The 13,683-nt window shown below is 38.7% G+C and overlaps 1 protein-coding gene across 3 annotated transcripts in view; it reads right to left on the bottom strand.

The window, feature by feature from the left end:
- The window catches only part of DLGAP4 (DLG associated protein 4), a 230,203-nt gene that overhangs the window by 80,073 nt on the left and 136,447 nt on the right, over window positions 1-13,683 (bottom strand). For all 3 annotated transcript variants that reach the window (XM_051979244.1, XM_051979243.1, XM_051979242.1), the window contains exons 4-5: window positions 12,182-12,296; window positions 9,345-9,395 (exon numbers count right to left, since the gene is read on the bottom strand). In XM_051979244.1, the coding sequence (XP_051835204.1) occupies window positions 9,345-9,395; window positions 12,182-12,296 (166 nt within the window). The remainder of the gene's footprint in view (window positions 1-9,344; window positions 9,396-12,181; window positions 12,297-13,683) is intronic.

Raw genomic sequence — 13,683 nt, 5'->3', positions numbered from 1 at the left:
GAAATCAGGTAAGATGAAATAGCAAGCCTAATGCAAGGAGGGAGGCAAACTCAACTCTACAGGTATCTCTAGACTTTTTGGATTGGGAATAATGGCTTTGAAAGAATAAATATATGAATATGTGCTTTATTCACTATGAACAGCATTGGTAAAAGGGAAAGAAGTGTCTGTATTACAAAGGTACACTTATTTGAACAAATTTAGAAGCAAAATGGAGATGTAAGATGGGAAATAATCCTATGGCTCTCAATGGAAGCAGAAACCAAAGTGATAGAAGAGAGAATGAGGAGCAAATTGGGTGGAATTGCAAAAAGACAAATATAAAGTCAATGTAAGGGAAAATTCCCCAACAATTAGATTGTACGATCCAGAGCCTAACAGGCCACCTAATTTAACCACTTCATTTTACAGATGAGAAGACTGAGGTCAATGGAGATTAAGAGACACGGCCAAAGTCACATTAGATAGTAAATGTGAAAGGTGGAATTGAACCAAATCCTTTGAGTCAGTGAGTTTTCCACAGTACTATGTTGATCTATTACAAGATAGAATGGGTTGCCTCAAGTGATAAATGATCCTCCATGACCTGTAGAGACCAAGCAAAGAGCAGATGAGCACTTGTCAGGAAGATATGATTTGGACTATGTGGCCTCAGTGATATTACACTACAGAATGCCTGGGCAGGGCCAGAAGAGCTCCTTCCTTCCTTTCTTCCTTGATTCCTTCCTTCCTTCCTTGATTCCTTCCTTGCTTCCTTCCTTCCTTCTTTCCTTCTCCCTCCCACTCCCAAAGTAGACAGTTCTACTTAGGTCTACTCAGGTCCTCCTGACTTCAGAAAATTCTATCCACTCATTCAGTGAGCTACCCTCATTCAAATTTGACCTTGGACACTTACTAGTTATGTGACCCTGGGTAAGTCACTTAGTCATTTTTGTCTCAGCTCATCTGTAAAATGTTGGAGAAAAAAATGACAAACCACTACAGTATCTTTGCCAAGAAAATCCCAAATGGGGTCATAGAGAACTGAATATGAATGAGATGACTCAACAACAATAAGACAACCAGTTCAAGATGTCTAGTAGGCAGAGATATAAGACTGAAGCCCAAGATATAGACTAAGATAGGATATAACAATCTGTGAATCATCTGCATAATGATGATAATTAAACCTATGGGAGTTGACGATCACTAAACAAGATAGTACTGAGAGAGAAGAAAAGGGGCCCTAAGATAAAGCTTTGGAGAACATGAATATAAGTGGTCATGACTTGGGATAAACATCCATTAAAGTAGATTGAAAAGAAACTGACAGACAAGTAAGTGATATTTCAAGAGTAGAAGAATAAAATGAAATTCTAGAGAGGAGAAAATACCCAAGAGATGATGATCAACAATGTAAAAGGCTGCAAAAAGTTCAAGAAAGATGAGCACTGAAAAAAAAAAGCCATGAGATCTGGCAATTAAAAGATCACTGGTAACCTTGGAGAAGGAAATTTCAGTTTAAATGATTAGGTCAGAAACCAAAATACCTTGTTGGTAATTTAATCTGTCAAATGATGGAGGAAGCAACAGAGGGAATTGCTATTCTTGACCCAATTCTCATCAGTGGGGTGGAGCTGGTTGTTGGAATGGAAATGATGGGGAGAAGTGACTTCCTTCTTTGAATTTGTTACAGAAAAGGAGAGAAAAACTGGGCATAGTGTGACAAACATCCTAGATTTTCACAGAGCAGATTTCAAAAGGTTCAGGAAACCCAGGTAAAATTTTCAGAACTAAAATTCTACAGGGCATCCCCAGGGAGTATAGGAAATTCTCAAGAATAAAAGAGAAAAACTTTGAAAAGGAAATTTTCTCAAGAGATTAATGTGGACATTACAACAACAAAAAGGACATATATAATATATAAGAAATGATGAGCATCAGTGAGTGGTACAATGATCCAAGACAATTTCAAAAGATTCATGATGGAAAATGCTATCCATATCCAGAGAAAGAATTAGTGCAATATGAGTGAAGACCGAAGCATACTGCTTTTTATTTAATTTTTTGTAGTTTGTTCTTTTGTTATATTTCTTTTTTCACAATGTGACTTATATGGAAATGTTTTACATGATTGCACATATAACATATAAAATTGCTTACCTCTTAGGGAGGGGAAATAATAGGGAGAAAGAAAATTTGGAACTCAAAATTTTATTTTAAAATGAATGTTAAAAGTTGTTTACACATAATTGGAAAAATATTATTTTTAAAAAAGAAATGATGAGCATTATGAACATAGAGAAGTATGAGAAGACTTGAAATGAATTAGATTTAAAGTGAATCTAGAAGAAATAGGAAAATAATGTTCAATGAATACAATGCTGTGAATGGAAAGAACACTAATAAAAGAAACTGAATGCTGTGTAATTATGATGACAAGTTTGTCCTCAGAGAAGAAAGAAGAAAACCTTCCTCCCTCTATTCTTTGAGACAGTGAAGGTGGGGGGAGACAATATGCTGCTCAGGCTACTTCTGGATCTTGGATGTAGAACACAGCATGTTGTGTCGGATTCAATTAATGTGTTTGTTATTTTGACTGAATTGCTTCCCCCTTTCTTTTATAATAAATTTTTGATATAAACACATATTTTAAAAGTGTAAAAGATTAGGTAGATCATGAAGAAATTATATTAAGTAAACAAGAAAGAGTAAGAGGGTGTGTTATACTATTTGTTTGTTTCTCTTGGTTTTGTGATGATACCTGGTAATAACAGTGGCTGATGGACATCATGACTACCTCAATAGATTAACTGTCTAATTTACTTATGCTTTCTATTCTGTTGTTTTGTATTTATGTTTATAGTTTATATTTATATATGATATAATATATTATATATTATATTTAAAGTTTTTTTAAAAAACTAAATAATATCATTTCTAGCACACCTAGGAGGAATGTCCAAAGGAAAAAAAATAAAACAATTGCACAAAAGATGGAAACAAAAACAAGTAACAAGATGAATATAAAAATGTGTTGTGGGAGTACAGAGTCAAGAATGCTATATTTGGAAATGAGTTAAGCTGGTAAGGAATCATAGAGACAATGGAAAGGGTCTTCTTTAGCTATTTAAGGAAAAGGAAAACTAAAGTAGTGATAGAACCAGAGTTTAGGCTCAGGAGAAAAGGGAGAACTACTCAACTATGACCATTCTTTGCCAAGAAAAATAATATTTAAACTGAAGAGAACAGAACAATAATGGCTTATTGGAAGTTGGAATCTCAGACAAGAAAGGAAATAATAAAAGAGTACTGGTGGGCAGCTAGGTGTTGCAGTGGATAAAGCACTGAGCTTGGAATCTGAAAGACTCATCTTTCTTCATTCAAATCTGGACCAGATACTTCCTAGTAAGTCATTTAACCCCATTTGCCTCAGTTTCCTCATACATAAAATGATCTGGCAATAGAAATGGCAAATTAGTCTGGTATCTTTGTTAAGAAAATCCCAAATGAGGTCACAAAGACTTGGATATGACTGACATGACTGAACAACAGCAAGAGACTATATCTTCCCTCAAAGGAGGTGAGATCATTGAACCACTGTCTTTGAAAGATTATAAAGAAGAACAAAAGACTGAGGAACAGCACTCGAAAAAGGTAAATGTGTTGATTTTGAAATAAGAGAACCTACAAACTAGAGACCAGTGACCTTGACTTTGATAACTTGGAAAATTCTAGAATACAGTATTACTTAGTATTCATTCCTTAATTAGCAAATACTATTAATTAGTGAATTTTTATAAAAGGAGCAGCAATCATGAAGAGATAAGATGGTTTCATCAAGGATAAGACATGTAAGACCAACCTCATTTTCTTTTTTGACAGGGTAGATCTAATGAATTTTTTAGACATAGTTTACCTAGATCTTAGCAAAACATTTACAAAGTTTTTTATGAAATAATTCTTGTGGACAATATTGAAACATGTAAGTTAAACAAGAGTGCAGACAAATGGATTTGGAACTAGTTGAATGCTTAAATCTAGAGAATGGTCAATAATGGTTTAATGCTTGTCAAATTTTGTGACATCATGAAGCTAAGAAGCGCAACTACTATCTCCTGACCCAAAAGTCTCCAAAAGTTAAAACGGGCCAAATCTAATAAAATGAAATTTAGTAGGAATAAATGTTAAGTCCTAGTTAGATTGAAAGAAATAGTTTCACAAACATAATATGAAATGATAGCAATTTGTTTGAAAAATATCTGTATTTATTTTTAAATGACTCAGTATGAATCAGTAGTGAAGCCAAGTAGACAGAGAGCTAATGCAATCATAGAAATGTCCAAGATTGGGAAGGGGATGAAGATGATAGGACTTACTGGACTTTGTTGTGGTCAGATGACATCTGGAAAATTGAATTCAATTCTGCGTTCTACAAGGATGATGATAAACTGGAAAATGTCTAGGAGAGGGTGACTTGACTGGTGAAGGATCTCAAAATTACACCATGTAAGAATTAGTTGAAAGAACTGAAGATGTTTATCTTGGAAAAAAGAAGACTTGGAGGGAACATAATAGTTGGCTTCAAGGCTCGCATGAATTAGATTTATTTTCTTTGATCCCATATGGAAGAAGCAGGAACAACAGATAAAAATTGTAGAGAGACAAATTTATATTTGACATAAGGAAGAAACTTGTTAATTATGTGAGTTATCCAAAAGTGTAATGCACCGCCTTTGGGAAGTAGTGAGTTCACATTCACTTGGAGTCTTCAAGCTGAGTCTGGCTGACTACTGGGTGATATCCTGTGTATAGATCTGGTGAATGATAGCAGATATTCTTGTTCAGGCATGCACTGGTGGGGTGTCTGAGAATTCTGCTAACTTTGGGATTCTGTGACTTTGTGACTGAATGGTTTTTTAGACTCCTTTTGCTTTGGGTTTTTGATGATTCAAAGTGAATAAAAGTCCTGGGTCTCTCCTAAAAATCAGAATATTCCCAGGGAGAGGAGACCATTTTTATGACAATCTGTCCAAGGATAATCAGGGATATCTGAGTCCTGAGAGAAGGTGATTTGAGCAATAAGGGTTCCAAGATATCTCCTTCCAATAGGAAGAACAGGTTAGGGAAATTCATCAGAACGTTGAGTTTTTCATAAAACAGAGAAACAACGTGATGTAGTGAAGAGAGAGCTGGACTTGGAGTCAAGTCACCTGGTTTTCAAATGTACTTTTAGCAGAATAGTCATGCATTACATGATGTCTAAGATTTCTTCCAGCTCTAAATTTGTTTTCTTATAATCCCAATCTAATCCTCCAAAATAAAGATTCATTTTTAGCGTGAATTTTTTTTCTGGTGATACTACATTTATGATAGTAAGTTACAAAGTATCAGTTTCTGAAGAATTAAAATTGTGGATCAACATATGTGCAAAAATGTTTGTAACAGCTCTTTTTGAAGTAGCAAGGAACTGTAAATTCATTGAATGACTATCAGTTGGGGAATGGCTGAATAAATTATAGTATATGAATGTAATGGTATATTATTGTTCTATAAGAAATAATGAGGAGTAGTTAGATGGCACAATGAATAGAGTACCAGCTCTGAGGTCAGGAGGACCTGAATTCAAATCTGACCACAGACACTTAATACTTCTTAGCTGTGTGACCCTGGGCAAGTCACTTAACCCCAATTGCCTCAACAAAAAAGAAAGAAAGAAAGAAAGAATGAGCAGGCTAAGTTCAGAACAGACTTATATAAACTGATGCAAAGTGAAATGAGCAGAACCAAGAGAACATTGTACACAGTAACAGCAAGATTATGTGATGATCATTGGTGATGGACTTGGCTCTTTTCAACAATAAGGTGATTCAAGTTAATTCCAATTGACTTGGTAAATGTTGAAAACTATTTTTGCATGTATTGCATGTAAAAATAAAATACCTTTAAAATAAAAAAAAAGTTGTACCAACAAGAGATTGAACAGAAAAAGCCAGGTAAAAGACATCATCATAGAGAGATATGTTTAGAAAAGTAGGGGGCCTGATTATGTAACGAGAGTGAGGAATCACCCAAAAGCTGGGTATCCAGGCAATGTCAAGAGAGGGATAGAAAAAGACTTCCGAGACACTGGGGAGAATATTTGGAAAGAATTCACTGGAAGACATGATAAGAGTCACAAAGTGTAGATGAATTGTAATATGTACCAAGGAGAGGAACAGCTACACTGATGAGATCATAGAGTTATCAAAGTATTTATATACTCAGGAAAGAAAAGCCCCCCCCCCAAGTGGAAAATATCAAAACTATTTTTATTATTAATAACATGCTGTTATCAAATATTTTAATATATTTTATTGTTAATAAAATATTTTGTTATTGATAACAAAAAATAAATGAATAAGAAGGCATCAGATAACTCACATACCTACTCTCTCATTACTAAAAAAAATTAATAATAATAGAATATCCTTGATGAAAATGAGAAGGGCTTTTTCAATAGCTATCTAGATCACATCTTCACAAAATCCAATTAACTGGGAACTATAGAGAATATAAAACCATATTTAGTTTATGGTTTGTTGACTACAGATCAGGAATAATAATAATAATTACAACAGCCAATATTTATTTAGTGTTTACTATGTGCCATGCACTGCTAAGTGCTTTATAGTCATCTCATTTAATCCTCAAACCAACCCCGGGATGTAGATGCTATTATTATTCTCATTTTATAGACAGGAAGCTGAGGAAGATGGAGGACAGGGAACTTGTTCAGAGTTTAATAACTCTTAAGAGTAGGAAGTGACATTTGAACTCAGGTCTTCCTGAGCCCAGGTCCTATAATGGATCCATTCCACCACCTAACTCCTCCTAGAATAGAAACTAGACCCATGATTTCATTGGTTAAAGGTGAGGAAACTTTCTCCACCAATACAGGTTGGAATCTTCCTTGCAATTTATAGGTTTAATTTTCAAAAGAAAGTTATAGTCTTAAAAATCACTAGAGCACTTAAAATACTAAGTGCTTTCCCATATGTCACGGAAGCAGTATATGGCAGAGACAGGAATTGAACTCAGGCCTAATTGGCTTAAGAGTTAGCTCTCCATTCACTATGAAACAAAACAAAATGAATCTAACACATTGCCTCTGAACTTGAAGTTGCAAGTTTGTAGAGTTGGATTTGGAATGGACCTCAGAAGTCATTAAATCTATCTATCTTTCTCCTTTTTTTTTTTTTTTCAGATAAAGAAATGTAATATTAAAGAGGTTAAGATCACAAAAGTAGTAGGGAAAGGTGCCAACATTTGAACTCAAATCCCTTGACTCCAATTTCAGAACTCTCTTCTGTACCATGCTCAAGAAAGACCTGAGTTCAGATTGTGCCCCAACATTTACTAGCTTAATCTTTTTAGTCTGTTTCCTGATTTATCAGTGAGCAGGATAACACTAGCCACAAGTATGTACCTTCCAGAATTGCCCAAGTCTTAAATGAGATAATGTATGTAAAACAACTGGTAAATTTTAAAGCACTATAAAATTACTGCTGCTTATTACTGCCACTGTTGTTATTTGACTTGTTAGAGGAAGATGTAGCCTTAGATGGTCTTTTCCAACAAGATATCTCCCACGGATTTTTCAAAATCACACAATATTCCTTGATAGAATGCTATTCCAGAGATGACTTTAATGATTCTCCATCAATAAAACAGGAAGGTGCATGGTTGCCAAAGTAGCTTGCCCATTATTATCATGAAGAATATCTTGGTTTAAGGTTAAAAAGATGGTGAGATTCTGTATAGAAAGTGAAGTTCTCCACATGCTTTTATTTGGAAATGACAAAATACCCAGTAGAATGTAAGCTCCTTGAGGGCAAGGACTGTCTCACTTTTATATTTGCATTCCTGATTCCTGGCTTTAAAAGTGCTGTAAAGTGCTCTGGAAACTGGAAAGCCTTTTTAAAAAATCATGAAGTGCTCTGGAAGTTGGGTTGATTGATTAATTGATTGACTGTTAATTGAATTGAGTCTGGGAACACTAAAAGGCCTCCTTAGTGAGATCCAGGGCCTCTCGAAAAAGATTGGCTATTAATCCACAGGAAAAAGCAAGTGATGATGAATGAAAAATGCCTATTGCCCAGATTATGACAGAGAGTTGGATCTGCAGCTCGTTGACTTGGTTCAGTAACGCACATATCTTGGATAGGAAATTCAAATGGGCAATGGGCCCAGAATTGACAGACAGAAGGAGATCAGGATGGACTGTACTTGGGAAATTTCCCAAACTGATCTTTATTACAAGAGCCTTTTTTTTTTTTTTACAGACCAATATTTTCACCATAGTGCCATATATTTATGTCTCTCAATCATGGAACACTAAACCTCAGAAGAATAAAAATCACAGGTGACCTAAATAAAAAGTAACATTTATATAAATGTACATATATGTGTAGCATAAATGTGTACATATATACATATGTGTGCACACACACATATATATTTCGTATACATTTATGTCAGAAAAATTAGGTGACAAGATCATAGAATAATTTGTGATGACAGATAAAACTGTTCCTAGTTGCACTGGGATTGACAATATAGTATAAAAAACTCCTGAGGAGGGTCTCTAATGAGATGGATGGCTCCTTTAAAAGTGAGTTTTGGAAGGACATGGACATGTATTACATAGGATGAAAAGTATGGAGGGGCTGAGATATGAAACTCTGGTACATACATAATACAATAGCAGGAACACATATGTATCCTAGAAAAGGAATGATGTCTGTATGCTTCCCTCATAGGATTATGTGAAGGAAGCTTTCTATAAACAGTAAATCATAATTCAAATGTGAGTCTTTACTGCTAAAGCTGAGTGAGACTCAGCGTGGGTTCAAATTTTACTCCTGATACATACTGGTTCTGGGCAAGTCACTCAGTGCCCCAGATAACTGTTTGGGATCATAGTGCAGAGCAAGGACAGGTATACCTTGGTAGAGGAAAATTTCTCACTGGGAGTTTTATATGCCAGTGAAATCACAGGTTGGCAAAACATTCCTTAAATCATGCTACAGTATGAAAATCAAAGTCCTTCCTGGTGTGGCCTGCAGGGATGAACACTGAGCCAGGGAGTCAGGGCTTTTTGAAGTGTACGCTCTCAGCCCTGGGATGAGATGCCCAGAGCCAAACACAGAGCTGGGGGAGCCTCCCAGAAAGTGACTGGCATCCTTGAGTCCCACCCTCAGCCATTGCTTCTGGGGCCTCAGAGCTGGAGGGGAAGAATTCCCCCAAGACGGAGGAGGGATGAGGACAAGGAGGGCAGGGGGAAAAGGTAGGAGAGAGAGGGTGAGATGATGGATATACTGTACCTGTTCCTCATGGGAAAATATCTGAGGCACAAATGAGGCCTGTCCAAAGATCTGTGGAAGAGAGAGATGAGAGAGGTTAATGGAAGGATAGAAAGGAGACTTGAGACAGTAGGGAAAGACCCTTTACAATTACTGATATGAGTCAGACTCTTAAAGCTTAGTCAACCAAATCAATAAACATTTATTACTATATGCCAGGCACTGTGCTAAATGGGGGGAAACAAAAAGAGGCAAAAGATAGGTTATTTTTGCCTCCAAGGGACTCACAATCCAATGGAAATATAGTATATAAACAAAATATACACATGATAAATAGGAAATAATTAACAGGAAAGATACTAGAATTAAGAAAGATTGGAAAGTTTACTAGTTTCCTATGTTGGAAGAATTGCATATGTTTAACTTATATTGGATTACTTGCTATCTAGAGGAGGAGACGGAGGGAGAAAAATTTGGAACACATGGTTTTGCAGGGGTGAATGTTAACTATCTTTGCAAGTATTTGGGGGAAAAGTCATTATTATTTTTTAAAAAGACTCTAGCTTTCCCTCCCAGAACTAGTCTTCTCTCTTTAAATATCCCAATGGAGGTCCATCCAGCCTCCCCCAAATACCTCTGAAATAGGGGAATTCACGGGGGATACAGATTCTTAGAACTAGGAAGACTTCCAGGTCAATCTCTTCTTAAGCAAAATTCTTCAATAACATGAGGAAGATGGGTATAGGGGAAAGAAGAATAGGCTTAACTTCAGAGGACCCATGTACAAATCCATGTTTGGACAGTGACTGGCCATGAAATCTTGGATAAGCCCCTTCCCTACTAGAGGACTCGTCTGCAAAGTGAGGGGCTGTTAGACTGCAGGTTATAGTGCTGTGGTATAAAACTCATAAAGAAACAGATCTCTGCTGGAAGCATATTGGCTTAGAAAGCCACAATTAATGTAATCTCCTTTATATTGTATTTATTTTGTTAAACATTCCCCAATTACATTTTGCCAGCCCTTGGATGATCTTGATGACTAGAGTTTGATACTTCTGGTAGTAGAGAGGGGATTAGACTTGGGGTCAGAAAGACCTGAATATCAGGTTGTATCTGATGGCCACCAAAATTTGCTCCCTGTTTAGAATCTGTAATCTTATGATGCACTTATCTCCCAGGTCCCTTCCAACTCCAAATCCTACAAATACTCTCAAAAAGCTTTCAGTCTCAGCTTGAAAATCTCCAGGGATGAGGAACTCATTACTTCCTAAGGCAGTACATTCCACTTTTGGACAGCTTGACACAAAAAAATTATAAGAACCTTGATCTAGCCCAACTTTCTCATTTTATAGATGAGGATGAAAAGGCCCAGAGGAGGAGGTTACACAAGGTTACACAGGCAGAATGGCAGAGTGAAGAGTTGGATTTAGGTCCAGATTAAGGTTGGAGTTCAAGTTTGGACACTCAGAACAGGGTCTTGGGCCAGGGTTTGGATCCTCTTCTCTGGACCTATACCCATCCTTCAAAGAATTGTAATAAACAGGATTTTTGGCTATGGGGCCACAGAGCAGAAAGATTGGGGCTGAGCCAGCTGTAGGGTTGGGTCCAATGAATGAAAGCTGGAAGGCTGGGGATCAGTGAGGTATGTCCTACTCCCACTCTGTGCCCATGAAGGCCCTTATAGGGGACTCCAGGTGCTCCCATCAGGCCCACTTTCAGGTCCCTGTACGATTAACCACCTTGTAGTCCTTACACTTCTCCCCTTTGCTACCCACAGAAATGCTGCTGCAGCCTTCTTAACTTCCGTAAGAAACCTGGACTGAGAGAGGGTAAGGTTAGGGATCCCCTGGGGATTGTACATTCTTGTTATGGTCAGAGAGTAACAGAGATTGAGTTGCAGTTTGGCCTTTAGTTCTCAAGGCTAATAGCTGGTTTCAGTGACAAGTTATGCTTTGGATTGGATTCTTTTTTCTTTTTTTTCTTTCTTTTGTTTTAATCTGATCCTTGCTCCCTGTTGGGAAATGCTAAGCTTTCCTCTCTGCTGCAAAATGCAAACACTTTTATGGCTAAACCTGGAATCAGGACTCAAATCCTACCTCTGACACTCAACTGTATGAACATGGCCAAATCACTTAATCTCTTTGAATCTCCATTTTTCTCAAATGTAAAATAATAATTAATATAATTACAATATCTATAAAGTACTTATTATGTGCCAAGCACTGTGCTAAGTACTTTACAATGATTACGTTATTTGAACCTCTAGCAATGAGGAAACTAAGGCACATAGAGATTAAGTGACTAGCCCATAGTTCTATAGCTAGAAAGTGACTGAGATTGGATTTGAATTCAGGTCTTCTCACTCTAGGCCATGTACATTGAACTGCCTGAGCCTTTTGATACAGATGCCTGTGGTCATCAAATGAAATAATGCATATGAAATAACTCAGATCATAGAATTAGATGGGTCCTTTGAAGCAATCTAGTCTACTTGCCACATTTTAGAGAACAGGATGGAAGTCCAAGGAATTTTCCAAGATTATACATATACCACATATCAAAAACAGGATTCGAACTTGCGTCAGTATGTTTTCTGTTGTATCAAGTGGAAACTTTGCAAACCTTAAGGAATTAAATAAATGTCAATTTTTATAACGGGATGATGATAGTCTTACTGAATCCATTTAGCTTGGGAGCAGAGGGCTCATCAGAAGCACACAGATCTAGAGATGATTGTAAGCCCTCATTGTAAGCCCTGCCTAGCTTTTAGTGTTAGCCACTACTGTTAATCCCTGACCTCTCTCCCCCCCCCACCCCGATCTGAGCCAGACCTCCCCTTACCCTGGTCCCTTTCTCACCTGATTGATGCAACTGGACTCGGTAATGCTATTGCCAATGGGATTATATTCCTCCTCCCAGCTCGGGAACTTGGAGGGTAGCAACATGTCCACAGAATCAAGGCGATCTAAGCTCCTGTGGGGGAGACAATGAAGGCTGATGCCAGGGAACAGGGATTCACAGACTCCCAGAACGTCAGAGAGGAGAGGGAGAAGCCCGAGGAGAACCCCTGCATTTTACAGAGGAGGAGACTGACTGCGCCAAGAAGGGGTATGACTTGACTGAGGATAAAGAAGCAAGTTCGAGGGCAGAACTCAGGAATAAAGGGCCCCGACCCCCAGGGCTGGTCTGCCCTGTTCTTGGTGCTCCGGGAGGGTCTGTATCTGTGGGGGGTGGGGAGCGGGGAGTGTGTGGGGCGGGGAGCGGGAATCCTCTCACTGGGGTGGGCAAAGGAAAGAGCCTTCCCTTGGTTCCTGGTGAGCAGGAGCTGTCCTCAGCACCAGGGGACTCAGAAGTACAATTGGTACTTCTTAAAAAGAACTCGTGGAGAAATTCTACTGCGATGGAGGGGATGGGGCTCGTGGGGCGGCGTTCATCAACAGCCCCTCGAGGCAAGTCAGCATCAGCAGACCTCGGAGGGCGGGGAAGGATTCTGGTTAGCGCAAGACGGACCGAGGTCTTGGATGGCACAGAAACTGCTCTTACTCGCGCCCGCCACCAGGTGGCAGCCGCGACTCACGCTGGACTCAGCCTACAGCCAACGCGGCCAGCCTGTGTCCCAGCTGGGGCCGATCCTGGCTCTGACACTAACGCGTGTGCGTGTTTGGGGGCTGGGAAACAGGGTGAGGTACCCATGGTAACCCCTCACCGGAGTAACCTCAGCAGTGGGGTGCCGCGGGAAGAACAAAGCCTTTGGAATAGGGTTTGGTTTTAAGTCCCAAACGGTCCTAAAAAGTGCGATTGTTGGCAAATCCCTGTGGTCTGACTGAACTTCAGTACCTTTGTCTGCAAATGGGAGAGGGAGGGAAATAACAATCCTTACCCTAGCCACTCACCGAGTTGTAGGGAGAGTTTAGCAAACCTCAAATTGCTAGGTAAGCTGTTAATAGGATAGAGACTGGTTCTATGATTTTCTTAGCGAATCCTGGTGAAAAGCCTCTCTGTCAGTGCAGGGTGCACCTTGGCAGGGACAGATGGGCAGCTAGGTGGGATGGTGGACGGACTGCCAGGTCCGCAGTCAAGAACACTCTTCTTCCTAAGTTCCTAAGTGGCCTCAGACACTGTGTGATCCTGGGCAAGTAACATCACTCTGTCTGCCTCAGCTTCCTCATCTGTAAAATGAGCTGGAGAGGGAAATGGCAAACTGCTCCAGTGTCTCTGCAAAAACGTCCTCAACGGGGCCAGGAAGAGTCGGACTCGACTGAGTAACAACCATCACCTTTTCTACAACATAGTCACAATTGTCTAGGGCATCGAGTGCCCGAGTGACATGTCCAGGCTCACATAGAGATGGTGTGTCAGA

This window comes from Antechinus flavipes, chromosome 2 (assembly GCF_016432865.1).
Source record: "Antechinus flavipes isolate AdamAnt ecotype Samford, QLD, Australia chromosome 2, AdamAnt_v2, whole genome shotgun sequence".
In the NCBI taxonomy this organism is placed as follows: domain Eukaryota; kingdom Metazoa; phylum Chordata; class Mammalia; order Dasyuromorphia; family Dasyuridae; genus Antechinus; species Antechinus flavipes.
This window is presented reverse-complemented; position numbering and strand designations above follow the sequence as displayed.